The sequence below is a fragment of the Anthonomus grandis genome, chromosome 4, assembly GCF_022605725.1.
Source record: "Anthonomus grandis grandis chromosome 4, icAntGran1.3, whole genome shotgun sequence".
Classification (NCBI taxonomy): Eukaryota; Metazoa; Arthropoda; class Insecta; order Coleoptera; family Curculionidae; genus Anthonomus; species Anthonomus grandis.
The window spans coordinates 25,053,846-25,079,469 of record NC_065549.1 but is presented as its reverse complement, the minus strand read 5'-3'; the positions used below and the strand labels follow the sequence as shown (position 1 = coordinate 25,079,469).

Genomic DNA, 25,624 nt, shown 5'->3' with positions numbered 1-25,624 from the left:
AGTCATATCCAATTGTCTAGCAACAGCTCGGTGACTAAGTTGATTTTCGATTAAAGCAATAACTTGGGCGGCTTTTTGTGGTGTAGTATGCATTAAATTAACAGACTTGAACACTATTAAGGTTATGAAAAACGAATAATATGCTAATTTCAGTTGCAAACGCAATAATTTTATTATTTGACAATTTTGTTATATTCGTTACAATCACCACATAAACACGGTTCATTTGTTTACCGGTGGCTACGTATATAAACGATAAGCCTTCTTGATAAATTTCTACTCACATTAAAGGATATTAAATTGTAATTGTCTTTCAAACAGCATATTTCTTTTTTTGAACTGATGGATAATTTTTAAAAAAATATATTTAAAGTCAAAAGTTTACACTGGCCCGATTTCTATGCACGCAAGTTTATTTTAATGAGTTATTTTATTTTTTTATTTGCTAACTTTAGTTGTTCAGAAACACGTTAAAATATAATAAAAATAGCAATCTTAACTATAGCTTTCAGTGTGTTTACCATTTTTATGTTTCTTGAACCTTAGGCCTACTTACGTGATATCCTCCTACAAAAACATTTACTTCAAAAGAAATGCATAACTTAGATTTATCTACTATTGGCCCTGTTACAGCAGACACAGAGAAGTTTGTTAGATTAAAGCTAAAAATAAAACATGTTATATTAGTATTAAATATAAATTCAATTTTTTTTCCTATATTAAGTCCTTACTTAAAATGTCCTGCGCCATAAACATCAAAAAGTTCATGTTTTCCAACATAGCTCTTAGACATATTATATGTTCCATCAATAAAAATCTCTGGAAACGTCAAGTTAAATAATTCAAAAGATAAATTTGGTAAAATTCTAAATTGATTAATTATTTTTGGTTGCTTTATCGTTAGCGTTCCATTCGTTATATCTGCATCTAAACTAAAAAATAAATGACAACATAAGTTTCAAATAGCATAAGGATATAATATAAATATATATTGATTTAGTCCACTACCATAGTAGTCAGCAGGAAAATTAACTTGATTTGCTAGTTGTTCATTAACATTTATTTGTAACAGTTACTAATGGTTAGATGACTTACAACTAATAAAAAATGGAACAAAAATATTGAATCGAAAAGTAAGAACGTGTTCACAGTTCGGATCGTTAACGTTGACTTCTTTCTGACACCTCTTTCAATATTCGATGAGGCACCAGCACATATTTCATTTGAGTCGGTTAAAGAAGACTCCAAATTGTGACTTTTCAAAACTTTGAATTAAAAAATGGATGTGGCGAAAAAAAACGGCTTCACTTGGTCATTACGTACGAAGACATGCATTATTATCTGGAAATCCGGCTGGACATATGTATTTAGCGCGAGCTTAGTGGTTGCTGGTTGGTATTAGGCTTAACGCTCTTATGTTCTGGCAAAGGCGCTGGACAAATTGATGTTCATTACGAACGGCAGCACTAGGAAGAAGCAACTGTCCACGAGAGCGGGCTAGTGAGCTAGAGATTAACTCGAAAGCTGTATACAAAATGTATTGTTTGTTGCGTACACTTAGCATGACTAGAGGTTTTACTAAAGTGCTTCGTTCCAGGATACCGCGTCGGCTGCAATGGGAGTGGCTTTGAGGGACGATAAAAGCGTTTAATGCATGCGTTTGATACGTCAAAAAGCGATATCCAATCTTCGAGAAAATGCACGTTTGGGCCACGTTGCGCACTCCAAAGAGCCTACGGGGGAATTCGTACAAACTAAAGGGTGTAACAACAGCGGTTTTCTCTACGTCTGCTGGCTGGACCGGAGTAGAGAAGATAGTTTTCCTTTTTAGCTGGTTTGCAAAATCTTAAATGAATATGACCGGATTGGATTTTGGCAACTACGTTTAATTGCTAAAAATCTTAAGAAAAATCACAAATACAGAAGAATATCGTTGGTCACAAACTGGCGACAGTTGATGGACTACTGTGGCTCTATCTGTACTTGAGTCTTTAAAATATCAGATACCTCATGAAAAATTTCACAATTTAGCCTGGTAGTTTTATGGACGAACTTTGTCGAAGTCCTCCCTGGCAGGCATTCAAATTTCAGAGCGCATGAGAGACAGAAACCTGTTCTGTTTTTTTATCGGATCGATGAGCCAGCAGAAATAAATGAAGAAAGCTATACCCGTCTCTTTAGTGATTAGATACTACTGTAGCCAAATACCAATAAATAGTTCTACTTATGCGTGCTACCATTGCATCTGACTGCAGGGGTACTGCAGTAATCCAAGTCTTCTTGACTCTAAACGTTTTACAGATATTCTGAAATCAGTAGAATTCCAAAATTTGTCCTTGGTTTGAATGTAGCTCCGAAAGTACACCAAATCAGCAGATTAACTCATTTGCTATAAACATCGGTGACACTAGAGGTGACACTTTCTGGTTTGGAGAGAGGGTATGCCTCAAACTATTTGTTGCTAAAGTAGTCTATCGCGATTATGATATACATTTTTCCTGCTTGTAATACAATAAACGGGGCCGTAACGTCAATAGCAATCTTTTTAAAGGAATGTCCAATATTGTCGTATGTGCCGTACATACTTTCAAAAGTAATGGACTGGTGCATTTCCTGTGTCAGTTTCTTACGTCTGGCTTACAATTGACCCAGTAAAATTATTTCACAATATTTAAGCATATGGAATAGTGTTTTCTAAATTGATTTTACTATAAGTGACAAAATAATAACAAAATAATACCCAACAAAATAATTAACTCATTGGTAAATATTTTAAATATTAGTAAACGCAGTAGGAGGCTACCGTTTTCAAAAAATCAAAAGCTTTTATACTATGATTATTAAGCTTATTCTATTAAATACGTGACTTTTTTATGGAAAAAAATTGCATTTTAAAAGTGGTTTTTCTCAATAACATGCTATTAAAAATAAACTAAATGACAAAAATGCTGGTTTGGACATCTTAAATAGGCGTGTAAAAATGTACACTGGTGGCCAAAAGTAAACTGACTATTTTATATATCTGCAGGTACCATTTCTTTATGTAATAAGTGTTATTATGGTAAAACATAGAAGACCTAATTACTAAGGAAAAATAATTATAAATGTACATAAATTAAATTAAAATGAATATATTTTCATAAAGAGTGGTCAGAAGTAAATTGACAAACCAATATTTTTTTATTTCTTTTAATAAAAACAAGACGAAATATTCTATATTAATTATTATTATGTAAAATGCTATGCTTCTTATCAAGAGCTGACAATCTGCGGGGCAGAGACTCAATTAACTTATTGATCAGCGAGATGTCAATTGATTCCCAAGTATCTTGCAATGCCTTAAAAAGTTCTTGTTTGTTTTTATATTTTTTATCTCGTATTTGTCTATCCAGATAATCCCACAAATTTTCTATCAGGTTCATGTCGGGAGACTGGGATGGCCACTCAATAACATTGATTTTTTCATCATTAAGCCAATCTTCAATAAGCTTCGAAGCATGTTTAGGATCATTATCATGGTGAAAATAATAATTAAGAGACATAACTTTATCCTCATAGGGCGTCATCATGTTTTGTAGGATATTTTTATACATATAACGATCCATTGTACCTTCAATTTGATGCAGAGGACCCATCCCTCGACCAGAAAAACAACCCCATAACATTACAGAATCTCCTCCATGCTTTACAGTGCTTGTGGTGTACTTCGGAGCTATCTTTTGCCTACTGAACGCCTAACGTACCTTTTTTCAAAATTTAATATTAATAATATTAAATTTTGATTCGTCGCTAAACATCACATTCTTTCATTGGTCGATGGTCAAGCTCCATATTTCTTCGCAAATTGTAAACGCGCTCGTACATTTTTTTAGAAAGTTTCTTTTCGTACATTCTTGGTCGGACGACGAGTTTTTAGTTCACTATCTTATAGCCGTCTTCTAATGGTACACGCACTCGACGACGCCATTCCTTTTTAAGCTAAAAATTCTTAAATTTCCCTGGATGTAATGATCTTGCCTTGCCTTTCATAAACTTAATTTGCCTATGCTAGGGGTAGTTTTCCGTGGACGTCAAGATTTTTTTATTGAAATAACATGACCTCTCAGATTACATTTTTGATTCGTCGATAATGACTTTTTATTCGTCTCCCAGTTGCCCTTGAGAGCGTGTATTAACCGGCGATTTCAGCCTGACGAAGGCCTTTTTTATAATGAGCAATAATTCGTGACTTGATATCAACAGACAACACTATACCACTAAGCATGATTTTATAAATGCCAACTACTCTCTGAAATTCTGCTAGCTCTCTAAATAAATTTTAAACAACAAACTGGATGTCAATTTACTTTTTACCAGGTAGAAATATGAATTTTTTGTTAACATGCCATAAAATCTTTGCAATGGGTTTTGTGGAATGTGTACTACCGATTTCTATGATACAGTAAGAAAAGATATTTTTTATTATTTAACTCTTGTAACAAAAGAAAGGTTGGTTTGTCAATTTACAATTTAGTTTGTAAAATATACAACTCAAATTACTTGATTATAAAATAAAATTTTTAACGCATTCATCCTATTTTAAAATTTAAATAAATTATTTTTTCTATGATTAAAAAGAGTAGCAAATGTGTACGGTATTATTGTTCTCAGAATATTACTTTTTATTGAAATACGTAATAATATACCAAGTGTCCTATTTAAAATAAAAAAGTTAGTGTCACTTCCGGTGAGACACAAGTTGCAAAAAACAACTGAAGTCAAAAGGTGCGGTTATAAATATTCATATCTATCGATATACCAAATTTCATGGTATTAGTAAAAAACTCCAGATCTAAAAGACTCCAGATCTAGATGGTCACGATTGTGTGCTTATGCGCCCTTTTTGGCAGAGTATTTATTGACAAAAGTACATTAATGGACTGGGCATGTTCATGTTTGTTTATGTTTGCCACATACGACATTGGGTTAAAATAAAGACGTCCTCTAATAAATTTGGTAAGTTCAATTTAAGAAACTAAAATATTTGTTACAGAATTAATTACGCTTTAGACGGGATCTGGAGAATCGTAACTTTTATCTATTTGATTAAGATTCTATTAATTAAAATTTCATTTGGTTTTAATATTTAAAAATTTCCTTGTCATTAATTTTTCTTTTAAAATTTCATATGTATGTACGAGACTGCTGACTGAAACACCCACCATAATTAATATTGCCTTCGATTTTTATGACTTGGTCAACCGGTTTAGTAAAGCTGACGCCAGTGGCGCCACAAATCGAATTATTCCCATTTTGCCAGTACCTATATTCTTATTACTACAGGCCAACCAAATAGTCGTGGCCTCTGAGAATCGGGTGCGCGGCAAGACCCTCCGTGCAGCTAGAGAGCTCATTTTTACTCGTGCGTTCGGAGTGTTTAGAGAGTTTAAATCAGAGTATTAAATTTAATTGTGAAACATTTAAATAATGACTTTTTATTCGTTCTTAATTTTTTTTATTTATTTAAAATGCCTTTTAAAAGTAAAGTTACAAAAAAAGTGTTGAGTGGTCAAAGGCGTGAGATAATTAGTAAGGTATTTAGTAATATGCTGTTGGTGAAGTTAGTATTCCCCTAGAAAAGGTATGTTTAATTTTTTTTTTCATAAATTTACTTTTGATGTGAAATAATAAGCTTTATTATTTTTGTAAGTTTGACATTTCTAAATACCGCTGTGGTTTAATTTATATTGAGTATATTTTTGCAAAATGTTTAACCCTTTTGCATAAACAATTTTCTATGGTCTATTGTTCGTTTTGGATAGCGTTTTAATTTAATGAATAAATGTAGAACATGAAATTTAAAGTGCTGTTTTAAGTTTCCAGAGGCTGTTTTAAATGTTGTTACAGTGTGAAAAATGATTCTGTTCATCTGATATTTAGTTTTCCAATTAAAATAAAAAATGTATTTATCTCATAATATAATGATGTGGCAAAATCATAAAATTTATGGAAAGATTATTTAGTAGATTTTTTACATTTATTGTTACCTCCTAAATATACTTTACTATGGCATTATTTAGACTCGAACTATTAATAATCTAATCCTTTTTAAAACTGACCTACTTAAAGGCACCTTGGTAGCAAATGATTATGGATTTAGGTAGCAAAAGGACTAAGAAAAATTCTCCTTTATTTTTTTGTGCAATTTTTCTAGTTTAAAACAGGTACCTAGCACGGACAGATTTTTAAACAAAAATTTCTATTCAAGGTCCAACCGCGTTGCAGCAGCAACGAGCGTTTCGCTAAGAAGTATTCCGAGAATTAAACAGGAGGCAACCCAAATGGAAACAGGCGAAGCAATAATGTTTTCAACCCCAAAAAAAGACGTCAAAAAAAAAACAAATACTCTTCTTGACGACGCTGTTTTAGGAGTTTTGCGCAGAACCATAATAAACCATTAAGTGATAGAAAAGACCGTCCCCACATTAAAAACAGTACATAAAAAAATTGTAGAAGATACTGGCTATCAAGGATGTAAAGGGACTTTACGTTAAAGTATCCACAAAATTGGTTTTCGCTGGAGAAAGTTTAGCAAAACCGGAAAATATTAATGGAGCATCAACCTACAAGATTGCTTAGAATAAAATTGCGTCGGTCTAGGGAGGAATGTCGAGACATAATATAAGTGGACGAAACGTATGTTCATTCTTCCCATACTCACATAAACGCAAACTTCAGAGGGAATAAAAAAATCTATTGCACATAACCTGGATCAAGCGAACAGTGATACAGAAAGTGACACTGAAGCTGACGAAGATAAGCGAATTGTCTGGAATAGAGGAGCTTGATAAAGATGATGGAGCACAAAACTTAACTGTTGAAGACCATAGAACCTATGTTAATTTATAAATTTTTGTTAATAAGTCATATTTTAATTTGTGAATTTGCATTTTATGTATAGAAATTTAATTATGGTTGATTAATTATTTTAAATTACGGTATCTTACGTTAATCAACCAACATAACTTTAAAAAAAGTATATTATTAAAATTAATGAAAAAAAATTTGTTTTTTTTTTGGAAAGTTGGTAACATTGCCTTAAAGTAAAAAATCTAAGTATTAAAAATATTTTACAATACACAATGGAATTATTTTTGTTATTAAAAATTATTTATTAAAAAAAATAAATTAATTTTTCAGCACGTGGCCTCAGAGGCCACGTTATTTGGTTGGCCAGTAAGCTTATTCATGATCTGTTGGAGGGGTTTCGAAACACTGGATTTCGAAGGACCACCTGTCCTCTCACACAACTTAAATATGATACTGATTGTTAAATGATCTACATTGATTTGTTTTTGTTAATATTATTATACTACTAAACGTTTACTTTAATCATTTATATAATTACTTCGCTTGCTAACAGATATGTTCTAATGATAATGATGGAATTCTCCCTCTCCCACGCTGTCTTGGAGCTCTCCTCGCATCGGTACAATGTTTTCGCGCGGTACAAGAAAAGTAAAATTTAAATAAACTTTTGAACAAGGCTTAACATAGCCTGCCTTGAAAAGTCCACTTTTTAAAAGATACAACAAAAAATAATTCTAGATACATTATACATATGGTGATAACAAGAACAAGATCTCTATTACAAACTAGAATAATAATTTGCATATTACTAATTTACTACATAAGTCCTTTATAGTTTACGACCTATGACCTTTCTTTTTAATTTTTTTTAATACTAACTCTAAGTCTATAAATGTCCAATGTTTTTAATTATTTTCGTCACCAATCGGCAAAACACAAGCTTTGGAAACTGCTCTCCTTGTGACTCCTCCATTTGGTAAACTAACCGATACTACTCGTACAATGCCGTCAGTACCCTTGTATAATTCTGACACTCGGGCTAATGGTTACAAATCTGGCATTATGTCAGTTTTTTTATTATTAAAAAAAATATTCAAAATAGTTTCCATTATTTTGGATAGGATTGAAGGAGACTAATTTTCCGACAATGTCATTTAAAAACAAAACTTTAATTCCATGGCATTAAATTATTTCAAATTTTAAAACTATATTTTTTAATTCTTCTCAACTAAACTTATTATTACCACTCCCTATAAGAATCTACTTCTTAAAATAATATAATATTTATAACAAAACAAGCTATTGTCTGGTGGGGTGGGAATATGTTTTTTAAACACGAGTTTCGATAGACAATCGGGTCGCGTCGTTGTCATGCCGAATTGCTACGAAACGCGAGAGGAGAGAGCAAGAGCGCGCGGCGTTGCCGTATTGTACGCGAGGTACTTGTCTCTCAGATCTTCATGAAACTTTTCACTGTCGCGTCGGGAGCCGTACTTACATTTGACGTACGTAATATACGTAATAAATAATAACTATGTCTTTGGTAAGTTTGTATAAAAATATGAAAAAAAACGTACTTATTACATATTATTATGATACTGTTATGATAGTGATAAATTACTGTTTGAGTGTAAGAGCCCCTTTCTTATTTTTTTTGTTGATTTAGAAACTTAGCTTAGAGTTGACTTAAGGGCAATAATTACTTTTCTGGCAGTTAAGGAAAAAGCAACTCTGCATGTTTTCGATTATTATTCTGCATTACCCTTGTATTAAAAAATTACGTAAACGCGTACAAGGCTCTCAAGGTTTCTAAATTAATAATATTTAAATAATTACAGATTAAAAAATTAGGAACTTTATAGAACTTTAATTATTTTTTCTTATTCAACTGCAAAAACCCTTGTGGACATTCTAATATTGCAAATGGCTGCAAAGAGCCACTCTACCTTATATTTTATTTTCTCACACTAATTTTTGAATTTTTTTTAAATCGTATATAAACCCATAATTCTGTGACCTCTTTCCAAACATTTACACTGACGGAGAAATTAATTTTTAATAACTCTCAGCTATGCGTCTCTGTGTAGTTTAAGTAGAGGCTCTTAATTTTGGCGAACGGAAACCTGCTTCTTCCAAAATGAATCCGGCCTAATTACTGTTATAATAGGTTCAGCTAACCAGCGGCTAGGGGAAGTGGAAGGCAGAAAGGGGTCTGAGACCGGGTTTAAGAAACAAGAAAAAAATACAAAAACAACCCCATAGTGAACAATCCCCTGGGTGAAAAGTAACTGGCCAAAGTCCAATCTCATTTATATTAACTACCAGTTTACCACAGTTGACATTTAAAAATCAACAGAAAGAAACAGAAAAACAAAATATCTGTTCCGTCAATTACCTCCTCACCTCTAGCTAGCCCCACAAGTATTGCACAAAAAAAATCCAAACATTTTAACAAAGGCACAGCTCGCTTAGGTTGGTCTGGTACTAAAATTTATAAAATCACGTCAGCCGATAATGTAATCATTTCATAATTAAAAATGAACAAATGATAAATATTAAATTAGAATCATTCTCAACCCTTTTAATGAAACTAAAATTACTAATCATAATAATATTTTCATATCGTCTTTTGATTTAGTTGATTTTAAGGCTCATATCCTACGCAAAAAGACCTCAGCCTATCATTAAGTTTACATCACCGGTAAAACTAGCACCAAAACCTCTAAGAAAAAGGAAGAACTAGAGAGAAATTTTTACGACAAAAAGTAAAAATCTTCTGACACAGGTATGAGATAATGTTCCACTAGGGACCTTTACATAGACTTCTACCATTGATATCCTTTCACGACCGCCGCCTCAATCCTTCAGAACTTTTGAAGCCAGGTTTGATCTATGTTTGTGATGTATAATAAAATCCACTCAGTAAACCATATTATAAAGACTCAATATTAACCCCAATAATCACTAATAGTTGTATCACTTAAAATTTCACTCTGCTGTTTTTCTTGTACATTTGTTTCATAATTAAGTTTGGACTTGGACTTGGCTATTTTCTTATAATAAGCCGTACAGATACACATAAATTCGATAAAAATGCCTGTTTCAAAAGTTCGCATCTATAATTTTGGCCATAACACCGGGATATGAGATTTTTGATAAATGAATTTGGTTTCTTCAAAATCCTGCAAAAGCAAAAATCCTGGCCAATCAGGTATCTCACGCTAAAATTGTGGGATACTATACACGCGTCGGAACGACATCTGGTGGGTGATAAGGTCTTTTTTTTCTTATATTTTAGTAGTTCGGTATATACTGTATGTACCTCCTTTTCTACAGCATTAATCTCCTATCTGTAATATAGCATGTACATGCCGTATGATCAGCCGTGCTCGCAATATATATTTTTTTAATACATCCGATTTTAAGCTTCTTAAATACTGTAGAGAGGTATGAGAAGATCTAGATACGTATAGAAAAAAAAAACAAGTGTCGATTTGCTTTTTTCGGAAAAACATAAATGTTCGTAAAAAAGTATGGATTGTATGTGTGTGTAGAAGAATATAAACTACACCATGTATCTTAGGAACACTCGGTTTTTCAATAGGTTTAACAGTGGGTTATTATTAGATGACTAGACTGACATTTTATGATAAAATATTGCGCTAACATTTGGTCTTCCGCAGTTCGTAATTAACGAAACATATAAGAGTCAAAATTAATTATTTGTTGAATTATTTGGTTGCTTGGACTTACTTACTGGGTTATATTGAAAAAAAACTTATTTATATTTGGAATAAAAATTCATTTTGCTCTCCAAAATCAGCTTTTAGCCTTTTTCAGGACTTATTCTTGGCAGCTTTATCATTATAAAGATTCCGAAATATTGTGCTAAAAACCTCCTTCGTTAATACCCTCATAGTTGGATACTATTAACTGTAATCCCGAGGAGCTAAAGCAGGACTTTGATTGTTTAGGATATTTCATTAATTAGAAGAGATCTTATAACTGCAACGGTTCTTCAATAGTAGATGACTCCATAATTATTTTGATAAAAATTTTGTGATTACAAAAATACTTGACATATAATACCCTCGACCTCCCCTCCACTTATGTCCCGCACCTTAAGAGAAAAAACAAAAATTTGTTTATACATCTTTCAGTAAAAAATGCTTTAAAGAGTATAGTGCAAGATTCATATAATATATACGGTATCCTATTTAAAATGTTGTTTTAGTGATCCAGTTAATTGTTTTTAATTTTAGATTAAGTTGAATAAAGCATTTGTTTGATGCATGTGTAATTAACTTAGTATTTAAATTCACTTAAATTATTAAACAAGTTTTGCTTACTTTCCATAATAAAGTAGCAGGAGTTTTATTTTGACTTTTACTTACGTTATAGCAGGATGGGACAAATAGAAGTGAAAATAATCAAAGTAAATCGATTCTGTTGGGTTGGACCTTGAGTTGGCAATTTCAAGCTGTTGTTGAAATTTTGTAAGAATTGAAAGGATTTCTTCATAGCTGGAATCTAAAACATTAAAACAATGTTAGCTTATGTACTCAAATGTTAGCTTATTTAAGAATATTTGGAATTTGTTTTAGAATTCAGGCTGATTAAAGGTGATTGGTATGGTTAAATTATTTTCGTGTCTTGGACACTCTGTATATTATAATATACAATATGTCCAAGATACAGTGTCTATCATAGGGATCTTGGAAAATAAAAAAGATAATAAAAGTTGGGCATTTTCAAGCTAATAATATGCCGTTTAGAAAGTTTTAAGATTCCGGGAGATATGCCTAAAAAACTAAAATTTTCCGATTTCGTTTTTTTTTCTGATTTTATTTAAAGAGTAATGGAAAAACAAAAGACACTTTCTAATGGCCATTTCTTAGGCTCTATAAAACAGCGTTAAGCGATTTTCCGTATGACGTTTTGGAGAAACCATAATCAAATTTATTTATTTTTTATAACACTAAAGCGTTCCACGATGATGCTATTTATCTTGTTTTCCATTTTGCTAGTGCATCCGCATTTATTTGTTTACATATCGGATTCATGGTTATTGGAAAGACCATTTCTAGTCTAATAGGTCTGCTACTGGATACCTTTTTAGCCATACTATCCGCCATTTTGATTCTTGAATTGCCACTATGCCCTTCTGCTTGCTTATTCAGTTTCCGATGAGATCATGTTTAGCGTATTACTCGTTAGCTAAAGCTCTTTTTTTCTCTACTTTAGTTAGTGACTGCAGTACAATTGTACTCTATCTCTGGTCTACATATTATGTTTTTGTTAGTAATACTATTTTTTTTATTTTGGTACCCCTTAAATTATGCCATATAATTCAGCCGAAAAAACGCCACATTCTTTTGCTGCTATTAATATTAAGTTAAGTTCTGGTACAAACACTCCTGAACAAGCACCAGATACCTTTTTATACCTACCTGAGTTAGCTAAGGTAAGCTAAGGTATAGCTTCTAACAGCCTGGCTTAGAACCAGTGTATATCCTAATCTCGAAATTATATCAATACTCAATATTCAAATATTTATTTCCATAGACTCATGCAAATAAGATTAGGACTGTAGAAATAAGTCCAGAGGCATCAACTTTGTTATACTTTTCATTGCCATAATTGGAATCGCTTTTAGCGCTCTCGCATTACTTAACCAAGGCAAGGCAAGGGCTTGGAGATAAGTTTTATAGTTTTAACTTTCTTTAAATTATAATTTTAGGTTAAATTACATTCGTACACTGACCTTGTTCCTCTCTAAATAGCTGCAATTAAATCATCCATTATAAACATTGCCTTTTCAACTGCAACCAAACTCATATTTGAAAAATGGTTAATCTCTGACTCTCTTTTCCTATATAAAGTATTCGATAGATAAACAGACATTTGAAAACGACTCGATTGTTTTAGATTAGTTAAGATTAAATTAATTCTTAGTTGAAGCGCTGGGTAAGCGAAAATATTTAGATCCTATAATAGCAGGATAGTGCGCTATGTAATAATAAAAACTAAATAGTTAATGCAAAATGATTTGACGGTTTATTATTCTAATATATTCATAAACACAATGACCTTTAATTTATTAATTTTGTACCATTAACTTTATTAAAAATCTCGGTCAAAAATGTTTTTGTATGTTTTTTCTTAAATATTTGCCATCATAGCACTTCTAACAAATATGGATAGATAATGAAAATAAGTGTATCACACTTATTTTAAGTTATATAAGGACCAAAAAAATCTAAATTTATACTGTTTAATCTGAAATATTACTATTTAAATAGCGACATTTTAGCCTTTATTAGAACATTTTAAAAATGTGTATTTGTTGCATTGTTCAATTTCAAATCAATTGCTGTTGATATTTTTCATATAGTTTTATTGTACCATTCACCTTAAATCACACCATAAAAAATTATTAATATAGAGTAAATCATTAAAATAGGTAAGTACCAATTTTTGAGCTGCCGACCTTCGCACAGATCTCAATTGCGCCATTTGTTCCAGAGATAAATAGAATGGGAAAAAACCAAATAAATATAAGCGCTGCTCTCGACCTATAACAAATAATATGGTGAATTATTTATCAAAAACGGCATATTTTATGATTATTAATAAGGTAAACAATTAATTACCTTATTCAAATCACAAAACAGTTTTACCACTAACGAAAACTCTTTATTTAATTCTCGTCACGTATTTCGCTAACGATGTTAGCATCTTTGGGAGAAGATTAAAGCTAAGTTTAAACCAGTTGGCTTGTAGTCTACTGTTAACATTATATCAAGCTTTGAATTTGCTATAATATTGTTGTCAGTGAGTAATTAATGTAGAATAAATTAGTTTTAGGTTCGTAGTTATTTAATTTATACGTATAATATTATTTTTCTTTCGAAATCCATTTCAATAAACAATGAACTCATTCAGGCTCCGTGAACGCTCCTTATCGATGTGTTATGATTAGGTGGCAGTTTTTACTTTAACGGTGACATCGGCGATGACGAAAGGGGACATCAGTGAACAGTCTTCTTGAAGGTTCCGAAATGAGATACGGGAAAGAGACGCGTTTTCGGGAAAATCTTAAAAGACGTAGGGCGTGTCCCTAACATTAAGACGGAAAGACGTATAAAAGACGTAAAGACGGGTTAAGGTCAGGATCAGTAAGACGTGGCTGCATCCTTTTCCTTTTCTATTATAAGACGTGAGACGAGTTATAAGTGTTTTAAAGCCGCTCGACATAGGGATGTGAACGCGATTTACCATATCAGTTAACAGTTAAAGTCTACTCCAAACTCTTGTGTGCAATAGTTTTCTTAATTATTTTATTAAATACTTTGAAAATCCCGCACCGGACTTTTTTTTATTACCATCAACAAACCCTAGACAACATAGAAAACTCTACATTTTTGGGGGCCTGTCCGGGATACAAAACGTAAAAGGGTTACGTGGAGTGAATTTGGTGAGCGTGAGCTTAAGATGTTAAGACGAGTTTTTTTTACGACGAGATTAATGTGAATAATTATTAGTGAGTGATGGATTGAATGATTTAGCTTTTACGAAGGTACTGTACTAGATTTTAAGTTAAACAATTGCCCCATTGTTGAATGTTGGAGAGCTGTTTGCCCACCAAGCATTTTTGTCCTGTTGAGGAGGGAGTATCAGGGGGCAGTACCAAAGATCCCCAAGCTGATGGCGCAATCTTGTTGATTCCAGGCGACAATCGTAGATGGCAGTTTCCATTTATGTTTCGTGCATGCCAACCTAAGCAGAGCAGCAGCTTGATGATGGAGATGACGTGATATTCGAGTCATTGGCAACATGGGATGTATTGCAGGTACTTTTTCCAGTGTTCGGTGAATAGTGTCTGTTCGAATTTCGTGGCAAGGTGGGATGCATGAATCATTTTAATTTCTTGCGGCGCGATTGTTTACATTTAGTTAAATCGGAGGATTTCTTTTCAAAACAAAACATTTGTATAAACAGTATTTTGTTTTTGATGTTTATACACAAATAAATGAAATGCGTTTTTATTTTGTGTTATGATAAAATCAGATTTAATTGCTTAAATGCTTATGTTTAGAAGTTGGTATTGATTTATTTTTAATTTTATTAGGTTATAAGATTATAAATGCAGTTTCGGTTAGTTATTAAGGGATTATAAACACTGATGAGTGATTTGGTTTTATTTAATTTTTTTTTAATGTTATTTTATTTAAGCGATTTATTTTACCAATTTATTTTATTTACGTTAAGTGAAGTTTTTTTTTTACATATTTTTCTTATTATTTAAAAAGTATTTATTTTGTTTATATTTTCATAGCGTTATTTTATGTCGATATTAGGTATAGCATATTTTTACTCACGCTTAAGAGGAAAGTAAGAGGATAGAGCTTTACGCAAGTCGTTTTCTATTTTATTTATTTTTTTTCTCTTCATTTCGTTTTTTAATTTTTTTTATTTAAAAAAAAAATGGCGACATTAGGAAGTATTGAGAAAATTTACCAAAATATAAGTAATGCTAAATTGAAGACGATTCAAGCTTTATACATCATAGCATTCGGTAAGGAGGGTCAAGCGCGAGTTGCCAGAAAGAGTGTTCGTAAATTTACCGGATTTAATTTAGAAGAAACTTCTAAAGAATTTAGTGAAAAAGTGGATAGTGTAATGAATAGTGTGCCGTTTAATGATATTATAGGTGTGTGTCATATTTTAAATTTAGATTATGCAGGAAGTCAAGACGCAATAGTGAGACGCGTGTGTGTATTTTTAAATAATTTATCATGTAAAAATGACGAGGACGAGCTTGAAAAAGACGAAGACGATGAGGAAGACGAGTCAGAAGAGGACGAGGACGATGAAGACGAAAATCTTGAAGACGATAATGAGCCACTGGCAGAGGTTAGAAATCGCCTCCAAAGGACTTCACTTCAGTCAAAGAAAAATTATGGATCATTTTCCTTAACTTTTCGTGACGTGGAAGATAGCATTAAACCTTTTAATGGCAAGGACGATTACCCTATTGAGAAATGGATTTCAGATTTCGAAGAAATTGCTGAAATTACCAACTGGAATGACTTACAGAAGTTAATATTTACAAAAAAGTCATTGACTGGGTTAGCTAAGTTATTCGTACAATCCGAAAAAGGAATCAAGTCTTGGAAGACGTTAAAGAAGAAATTAACAGCTGAATTTGAAGTAAAAGTTAGCAGTGTTCAAATTCATAAATTATTGATGGCGAGGAAAAAAGGATTCTCGGAATCGATACAAGAGTATACATTAGTTATGAGAGAAATAGGAAGTCGAGCATATTTAGAAGCTGAAATAGTGATTCAATACATTATAGATGGGATTCAAGATGACTCAGCCAACAAAGTTGTTTTGTACGGTGCAAAAAATTTTTCCGAATTCAAAGAGAAGATAAAGTTATACGAACAAATAAAATCTAAAAGACAAATACATGAAGATAAGCCGAGATATCAGGACAAGAATAAATACGGAAGAAATGATTATAGGAAACATGTATGTCAAGAAGTAAAGAAGGAAGATAGGGCTGACAAGAATAGTAGCCCTCGTTGTTTTAATTGTGAAGATAAAGGGCACAAGTCTAAAGATTGCCCGAGCAAAATGAAAGGAGTAAAATGTTTTAAATGCAATGATTATGGACATTTAGCATCTCAGTGTCCTGGCAAAGACACTAGGAAAATGGCGCATCAAAATGTTAGTATTATCGATATTTTACCAAAGAACTTGATAACAGTGAATTTTGAAGAAGTTAGTATAAACTCATTGCTTGATACTGGAAGTGATATAAGTGCAATCAGAGAAGATATATATCACAAATACTTTGAAGATAATGTGTTATCCCATGATACAATTACTGTGAAGGGACTAGGTGAACATAAAATGAAGACTTTAGGATCAATTCAGAAGAAAGTTAAAATTAATGAAGATCATTTTAAAATTTTATTTCACATTTTACCAAAGGAAGTTACTAGTTTTCAGGTAATTATAGGAAATAACCTACTCAAGCAAGCTGAGGTTTTTATAGGAGAAGACGGAATAACGGTTTTCCGAAAGGAAAAAGATAACTTTTTAATGAAGATCACTGTTGATAAAGACGAAGACCTAACAACTGATATAGAGGTAACTCATATTGAAATTCCAGAATATAAGGAACAAGTGACCAATTTGATTAAAAATTACAAGCCGGAAAAGACCCAGAGGACTGACATAAAAATGAAGATCATACTGAAGAATGATGAACCTATTTATCAAAGGCCAAGGCGATTAGCTGTAACGGAACAATTAGAGGTAGACCGACAAATTGAGGAATGGTTAAAGGACGGAGGAAGTAATAAGGGAAAGTACATCCGATTTTGCAAGTCCTATAGTATTAGTTAGTAAAAAAGATGGAACTACCAGGATTTGTTGTGACTTTCGTAAGATCAATAAAAATATTATAAAAGACAGATTTCCGCTGCCTCTAATAGAAGATGTTTTGGACAAGTTGGAAAACGCAAAAATCTTCACTACGATAGATTTGAAGAATGGCTTTTTTCATGTTGACGTTGAAGAAGAAAGTATTAAGTATACCTCTTTCGTTACACCTTCTGGGCAGTATGAGTTTCTAAAGTGTCCATTTGGACTATGTAATAGCCCAGCGGTGTTTCAACGTTTTATAAGCCATATTTTTCGACCGTTAACTTCAAAGAATGTTGTCATATATTACATGGATGATCTTATTATACCTAGTGAGACATATAAAGAAGGGATAGAGAGATTAAAACAAGTTTTAGAGTTAGCGCGAATACATGGGTTAGAAATTAAGAAGAAAAAATGTCAGTTCCTAAAGAGAAGAGTTCAATTTTTAGGATACACTATCGAAGACGGGAAAATACAGCCATCTGAAGAAAAGACTAAGGCTATTAAATATTTTAGTGAACTAACTACTACTAAGCAGTTACAGTCATATCTAGGATTAACGGGATATTTCCGAAAGTTTATTCCTTCATACGCCAAAATACCAAAGCCGTTAAGCGATATGCTAAAAAAAAACGTACTTTTCAAGTTTGAAGACAAAGAGAGACAAGCTTTTTTACAGTTGAAAGATCTACTTACGAGATATCCTGTTCTACAAATTTATCAAAGAGGACTTCCAATAGAGCTTCACACGGATGCGAGCAAACATGGCTATGGAGCTTGTTTATTACAAAAATCGAATATTGACTCTAAGTTGCATCCTGTGCACTTCCTTAGTAAAAAGACAACACCGGCAGAAGAAAAATATACATCTTACGAACTGGAAGTTTTAGCTATTATCAACGCTGTTAAAAGATTTAGAGCCTACTTGTTGGGCTCAAAGTTCAAAATCATAACAGACTGTTCAGCTTTTCAAAAGACAATGGAGAAAAAAGACCTTACGACCAGAGTAGCGAGGTGGGCTCTTTTGCTAGAAGAATACGACTATGAGATAGAGCATAGAAGCGGAAGTCGTTTGCCTCATGTAGATGCTCTAAGTCGATATCCACAAGTGTTTACAATGTCTGTAGAAGACGGGATCACACAAAGATTGAAGTTGGCACAAGAACAAGATGAGCAAATTGTGGCTATTAAAAAGCTTTTAGAACTGAAATAAGAACAAGAAGGTTATTTTTTGAAGCATGGATTATTGTATAAATACGAGAATGGTGAAGAACTGTTAGTAGCGCCAAAGAGGATGCAAAACGAGATAATAAGAAAAGCTCACGAGGATGGACACTTTGCTGTGAAGAAGACAGAAGAAGTACTGAAAAAAGAATATTTTATACCTAGGTTAAAGGAAAAAATTCAAATTGTTATTTCTAATTGCATTCCTTGTATATTAGGTAATAGAAAAGAAGGGAAGAAAGAAGGACTACATCATCCTATACCTAAGCAAGAAGGTCCTTTACATACCTATCATCTCGATCATGTAGGGCCAATTGCTTCTACAAACAAGAATTATCAATACATTCTTGCTATAATTGACGACCAAATTTACATGGCTGTACCCCACGAAGTCGACTACAGCTAAGGAGACAGTAAATTGTTTAATGAAATTGCAAAAGAGGTTTGGCAATCCAAAAAGAGTCATTACAGATAAAGGTACCGCTTTTACAGCACATGAATTTAATGAATACTGCAAAGAGGAAGGTATAGAACACGTGACCATTACAACCGGCGTCGCTATGGGTAATGGACAAGTGGAAAGAATTCACAGAACCGTTTTACCAGTTATAACTAAGCTTAGTCTAAATGATCCAACAAAGTGGTATAAATATATCGACAGAGTTCAACGAGCCCTTAATTCAACGTATCAACGAAGTGTTGACTCAACACCTTTTGAAATTCTCATAGGAATAAAAATGAGGAAAAAAGAAGATATCATGATTAGAGATCTAATAGAACAAGAAGCGAAACAGCAATTTGCAGAAAGCAGGGAAGAACTACGTCAACAGTGTAAGGAACAAATAGTTAGAGTACAAGAAGAAAATAGAAAAGGGTATAACCTAAGAAGGAAAAAAGCTAAGCTTTATAAAGAAGGTGATCTGATAGCTATCAAAAGAACGCAGTTTGGATCTGGATTAAAAGTGCATAAGAAGTTTCTTGGGCTGTATGAAGTTATAAAGGTGAAAGATAATGAGAGGTACGATGTCGTAAAAGTAGGAATTCATGATGGACCCATCCGAACTTCAACATGTGCAGAGTTTATGAAACCGTGGGTTTCGTATGAAGATGAGTCCGAGTCGGACTCATAGTCAGGCTGGCCGAGTGTAGAATAAATTAGTTTTAGGTTTGTAGTTTAATTTATATGTATAATATTATTTTTCTTTCGAAATCCATTTCAATAAACAATGATCTCATTCAGGCTCCGTGAACGCTCCTTATCGATGTGTTATGATTAGGTGGCAGTTTTTACTTTAACGGTGACATCGGCGATGACGAAAGGGGACATCAGTGAACAGTCTTCTTGAAGGTTCCGAAATGAGATACGGGAAAAAGACGCGTTTTCGGGAAAATCTTAAAAGACGTAGGGCGTGTCCCTAACATTAAGACGGAAAGACGTATAAAAGACGTAAAGACGGGTTAAGGTCAGGATCAGTAAGACGTGGCTGCATCCTTTTCCTTTTCTATTATAAGACGTGAGACGAGTTATAAGTGTTTTAAAGCCGCTCGACATAGGGATGTGAACGCGATTTACCATATCAGTTAACAGTTAAAGTCTACTCCAAACTCTTTTGTGCAATAGTTTTCTTAATTATTTTATTAAATACTTTGAAAATCCCGCACCGGACTTTTCATTACCATCAACAAACCCTAGACAACATAGAAAACCCTACATTAATATATCTTTTATCGAAATAAATGCTAAATTTTGAAATACGTAATTGTTAGACATGCATTTTGTATGTGATCAATAAGATGGAGCTCCCCCGCATTACATGGCTATTGAATGGCCCCCACAGTCGTCAGACTTAACACAACTAGATTTTTTCCTTTGGGCGTATTTAAAAAGCAAAGTTTATAAAATCCTACCTGAAAATATTGTAACGAAATTCAGTAACACACTTAATTAACAACGTCATAAATTCTAACCTCATTCACATTGATTATCAGTTAATTATTTCCAAGATAAGAAGCTGACTAAATAATGAAAACCGAATATGTCATGAAACGCGTCCGTTTTTAAGACCCATGGAACAATTTAGAAATTATTAGAATTTTCTTCATTGTTTTTGCCGAAGAAGACCAATAATTTCAAGAGAATACTGACAGTCAAAGCAAGCAAGTATACAAATTCTAGAAAATGTAAAATACAGGAATTTACAATAATATAACCTAAATAACCTAAATTGGAGCCTTCAATTAAGATAAACTACTTAAAAACTAGACACTATAGATGAAAATATTAAATCAAACCTAAGTAGAACCCTAAATAAACACTTAAATTAACAGGGTATAAAGTAATGTCATACAAGGATAATCAAACATTATCAGGTAAATTACTAGGCAAAGAAAATACCTTTGATATATTATGTCTAGTAAATTCTGCCTCGTTAGTTCGAAGTTTAACTATTCTAACCTTTTTGTCTTGACCATATAAAACTTTAGTGACTCTGGCTAATGGCCAATATAAGGAAGGAGTATTTTCACCTTTCAACAATACCAAATCACTCAGTTTAAGTTATCACAAGTGACTCTCCACTTAGGTCTGCTAGAATCTGTAGTCCACATTTTCCAAACACTAATTTCTTTTTTACAATATTTCAGTGGATGAAAAGTGAGAACTTTTTTGTAATAAAATAAAAATCGCTTATGAAACTGCATAAACTGCATTTCCTGAAAAAGTCAAACGAGTCAAACAATCACAAACGGTTTTCCCATGGTTTTCCATTGTGGGGCATATTTCCTTTAAAGAAAACACTTTTCCATCTTGTCTAAAACTGGCAATCATAATTCCCATCTTTAAAAAGGCAGATAAAATGAATACCCCTAACTACCGCCCAATCACCTTGCACCCAGTCATTGCAAAAGTATTAGAAAAATTAATGACTTCTAGTATGGCGTTATATTTTGAGGCAAATGCACTTTTATGTAAGGAACAGTTTGGATTCAGGAAGGGCCGAAACACTGTTTAGGCTATCTTAAATTTGATATAATTCATTATGGATTGTTTTAAAAACAAAAATCATATTGATACCATTTTCTGTGACCTTAGTAAGGCGTTCGACTGTGTATTCCGCGATCTGCTTATCAGAAATCTTCTTATTTATAACTTTACCCAAAATAGTACTAACTTGATCAGCTTATACCTAGAGGGTCGTACCCAAAGGGTCTTGATTTGTGGTGTGTCATTGGATAAGAACCATAGACATTGGGGTACCACAAGGGTCTGTCATAGGTCTATAGGTTACTATAGTTTACTTATCAATAACCTTCTCTACATTAAGGTGAAAGAACAGTATGTCCTGATGATTCCACCATATCGGTCAGGGTGGTCCCCAAGTGGAGGCTCTAAACAGTGGAGTCCAGGATGCACAGTCAAGAGCTAAAAATTGGTTTCAAAAAATAGCCTTGCTCTAAATGAATCCAAGACTAGATATCTTCTCTTCACCCTAAGGGAAGCTGAAGATTGTGCTCTGACAATTGGTACTGCATCATTCTTCGGGGTCCAGATGGATAGTAGACTTAAGTGGGAGGCACATGTTAAGGGTTTGACTAAAGAGCTGAATGGAAGTATATTGGTCTTGCATAATTTGTTGGGAACGGTGTCAGAGGGAGTGTTAAGGACTGCATACTTTGCCTTGTTTCACTGTCATATCCTATACTATCCTTGCATGGGGCCATAGCGCACAGTGGTGCAGGGTTTTCGCTCTGAAGCAAATCTTGATAAATATCTTACAAATGACCACCAACATGAGTATCCAACCCGCTCCGGCGGATAACTTGCTGTTCCACTGTGTAGGCTTGAGGGTGTCAAAGCAGCCCAAGATATTGGGGCATAAAATATTACAACAAAATCAGATATCATGACTGGCAGTGTGTTCAAGAGCAGGATTCGACAAGTGCTCTTAAGAAATCCCTTATATGACTACATGCAGCTTCTTACAGAAAATATCTCTTTTAGGTGACTAATTCATTCTGTTTGTTTATTGTTAATGTTTAGTGTCTTATATTTTTATTATGCGTATTTTATAAAACTTTTACATGGTTAGAAGTGTGAACTTTTTTTAGTATTTAATGTTTAATTGTATATTTTAATATTTTAAGGATATTAACTCTGGCTGATATTTTGACTTGTATGAACCTTTTTCGTACTTAACATGAATAAATGATTTGATACCTCCATCTGTAATTAGTACAAATATCTTTAATACCTAAGGCTCTGTTAGATCCAAATTCTGACGAGCATGAGTGAGTGCAAAAAGTAATGCAAAAAGTAATTTTTCTTAAGGAAGTCACATGACTTTTTGAAGTGACAAGGGTACAAGAAATGATATTTGATTTATATAATTCTTTAATATAGATGCAAGCAGCATATGCCTTTATACTAGCATCTGAGAAAGCATGAAGTTTAATTAGTGATATATCATCTTCAATAAAATATGATTTAGGAATTTTTAGGTCTTTAAGCTTAGATAAGTTACTCAGAAAATAGAGCCATTCCTTTAAAGTATTTACACTAAAACTATCATCCCAGTTAGTTTTTTCAATCCAAATTTTTTGCATAATCAATTTTGCACAGTAACTGGATTTATTATGCCAATCATATCTTAAATCTCTAGGATCATAAATTTGGACTGTTAAAGATAGAACTTCCCTTATAGTGTAAGTTTTTCAATAGAGAAATTAGGTACAGAAATATCAAAAATATCTAGTTGAGAATTCCAAAGAAACTCCTAAAACCTTAGTGGAGTTTTCTGGGAATATGACGTAATTTTTGTCAGGTGAATTCGTAGAGATACTTTTTAGAAATTCAAGGGAATTGGAACACCATTTATGTAGAGTCATGCCTGGTTTATTAAGTAGAAATGAGAGTTGTTTTTGAGTGAACAGTAATGTATCTTTATCATAGGTTTCATACAAAATGTCATGAGCATAACATGCTTTAAGTAAAGCTTCAGAGGCAAGGGGTAGAGTGTGTCTGTGTAAATTTGCTAATTCTATTAAGAGGAGTGAGCTTACAAATGTGATGCAATTTGTCCAATGAGACAGTTTGTGATTCTATACATTTGATATCTTATCACGCATATCAGGGGAATCACGACATAAGATGTTTAACAAAACTATGTGTTCTGGATTAATACTAATTTCTCGAAAGAAACATTTTTTGAATGTCAGCAGATTTTAAGTTTAAGAATTTTTTAACAGCTGAATAAAATGAATCACCCAATCTTTTATGGTCACTAGGGGTAACAAAGGGCAAATTGACTTGAAACCTGCCATAGGGTAAAATTTTTGCAGTTTGTAAAAAAATAACTTCTGCCAATTCTTCTTGTGGGGCGAGTGAAGATTGTTTAGGAACTTCTTCTACTTTCCAGAATTTTTCAATGAGTATATTTAAGTTCGTTTCAACACAATTAGAGTGAGACTTGACTAAAATTATTTGTTTGAATATTATTTATAAGAAATTATTTATTGAGGAATGTATAGATGCAGCTAAAGAGAAATAATCTGAAAGTTTCTCCTTTTATTAAAAGGTAAATGTTCAAAAAGTATATATCCCAAATGTGTATTCTGTAATGTAGGAAGTTCATTCCTTAATTTAATAATACCATCAAGTAATATGTCACAACACATATCTGCACCTAGAAGTTTGTCTATTTCACCCGCCACAGAGTAATATGGATCTGCCAAAGAGAGATTGGAAAAAATAATAATTTTATTCCTGTCAATAGATATCTGAGGAAGCTTACAAATTATATTGTTCAATACAGTGCAGGAAGCTTAAAATTTTTTATTTTTAGTTTTTAGGGGTGTAAAAGTAATATCCACCATTTCATTGGAGTGATGTTTCCTGTGGCAGTAACTGCAAGTTATTTGGAAACTGCATTAAGCAGCTGAATGCTTATTGCCTGAGCAATTTTTATAAAGATAGTTTTTCTGAACAAAAGCGAACCTTTGTGGTTGAGTCAAATTTTTAAATTCATTACACCTATAAATTTTATATATTATTTATTTTATTGTGAGTTTTGACCACAATGAGTACATTTTGTTGTTAAAAGTGTATTCTAGTATAACTTGGGTCAGAGTGAGAATTAGAGAGATTTTGTAACATAAAACTACTAGCCTTGACAACTGGCTAAAGTATTACTTTTGTTCTCTGAGGAATTAAATTTTTCATGTGACGTCACATCTTTTTTTTTGTTTTAAGGTGGGAAGAGTTTTTGAGCCCACTTCATATTCAAAGGCTCTGTGAGTCTGGAAATCTACTTCTTCTAAAAATAGTTCAGCTACTAACTAAAACAAAAAATAAAAAAACTCAAACTAAAAAATTCCAAATTTACTTTAAATTTCAAATTTCAAACAAACATAACATCTAAAACACTTTACCATAACATTTACACACATTACCAAAATTAATCATAACAAACAGATTGAGAAAAAAAAAAGCATCTTTTTGATAAATTTCATTAAAAAATAAGTAAAGCTGTCAATAAAACAGAATTTAGAAGAAGTAAATTAAATTATTTAACAGGAAACAAAACTAAAACACTAAAATGATGTCAGAGCACAAGTTAAAAGGTATCATTGAAAAAATCGTCAAGGCTATAATATGCCCTGGATAATAAAAGTGATTTTAATTCCTTTTTGAATCTCTTAACTTCTAAAATTTGTCTGATACATAGAGGAACATGGTTGTAAATTTTTTTGCTAAGGTATATAAGTGAGTTCTTGGTGAGGGAGGATGTAGGGATTGGTAAGGGAAAATCGTTAACCTGGCGAGTCATATGTCCAGTGTTAGAGGGAGGTTTAGGACATTTATGAATAAGAGTAGCTGTTTCTAAGATAAAAAGAGAAAAAAGAGTTAGGATTTTTTGGGATATAAAGAGAGGTTTACAAGAATCTCTTAACCCAGCGGAACATAGGTATCTAACTGCCTTTTTTTGAATCACAAAAATTATGTTTAATAATCCCTTGTTGCTTAAACCCCAAAAAGGCAAGCCATAACGAAGGTGGGACTCAATAAGAGAAAAGTACACTGAACGTGCAACTACCCCTCCCAGCTCATGCCCCG

The 25,624-nt window shown here is 32.7% G+C and overlaps 1 protein-coding gene across 1 annotated transcript in view; it reads right to left on the bottom strand.

Moving 5' to 3' along the window:
- Positions 1-25,624, bottom strand: part of LOC126735636 (uncharacterized) — a 36,515-nt gene that overhangs the window by 9,602 nt on the left and 1,289 nt on the right. The window contains exons 2-5 of the mRNA XM_050439700.1: positions 13,321-13,424; positions 11,244-11,379; positions 732-932; positions 557-662 (exon numbers count right to left, since the gene is read on the bottom strand). Coding sequence (XP_050295657.1) covers positions 557-662; positions 732-793 — 168 coding nt within the window. The 5' untranslated portion in view covers positions 794-932; positions 11,244-11,379; positions 13,321-13,424. The remainder of the gene's footprint in view (positions 1-556; positions 663-731; positions 933-11,243; positions 11,380-13,320; positions 13,425-25,624) is intronic.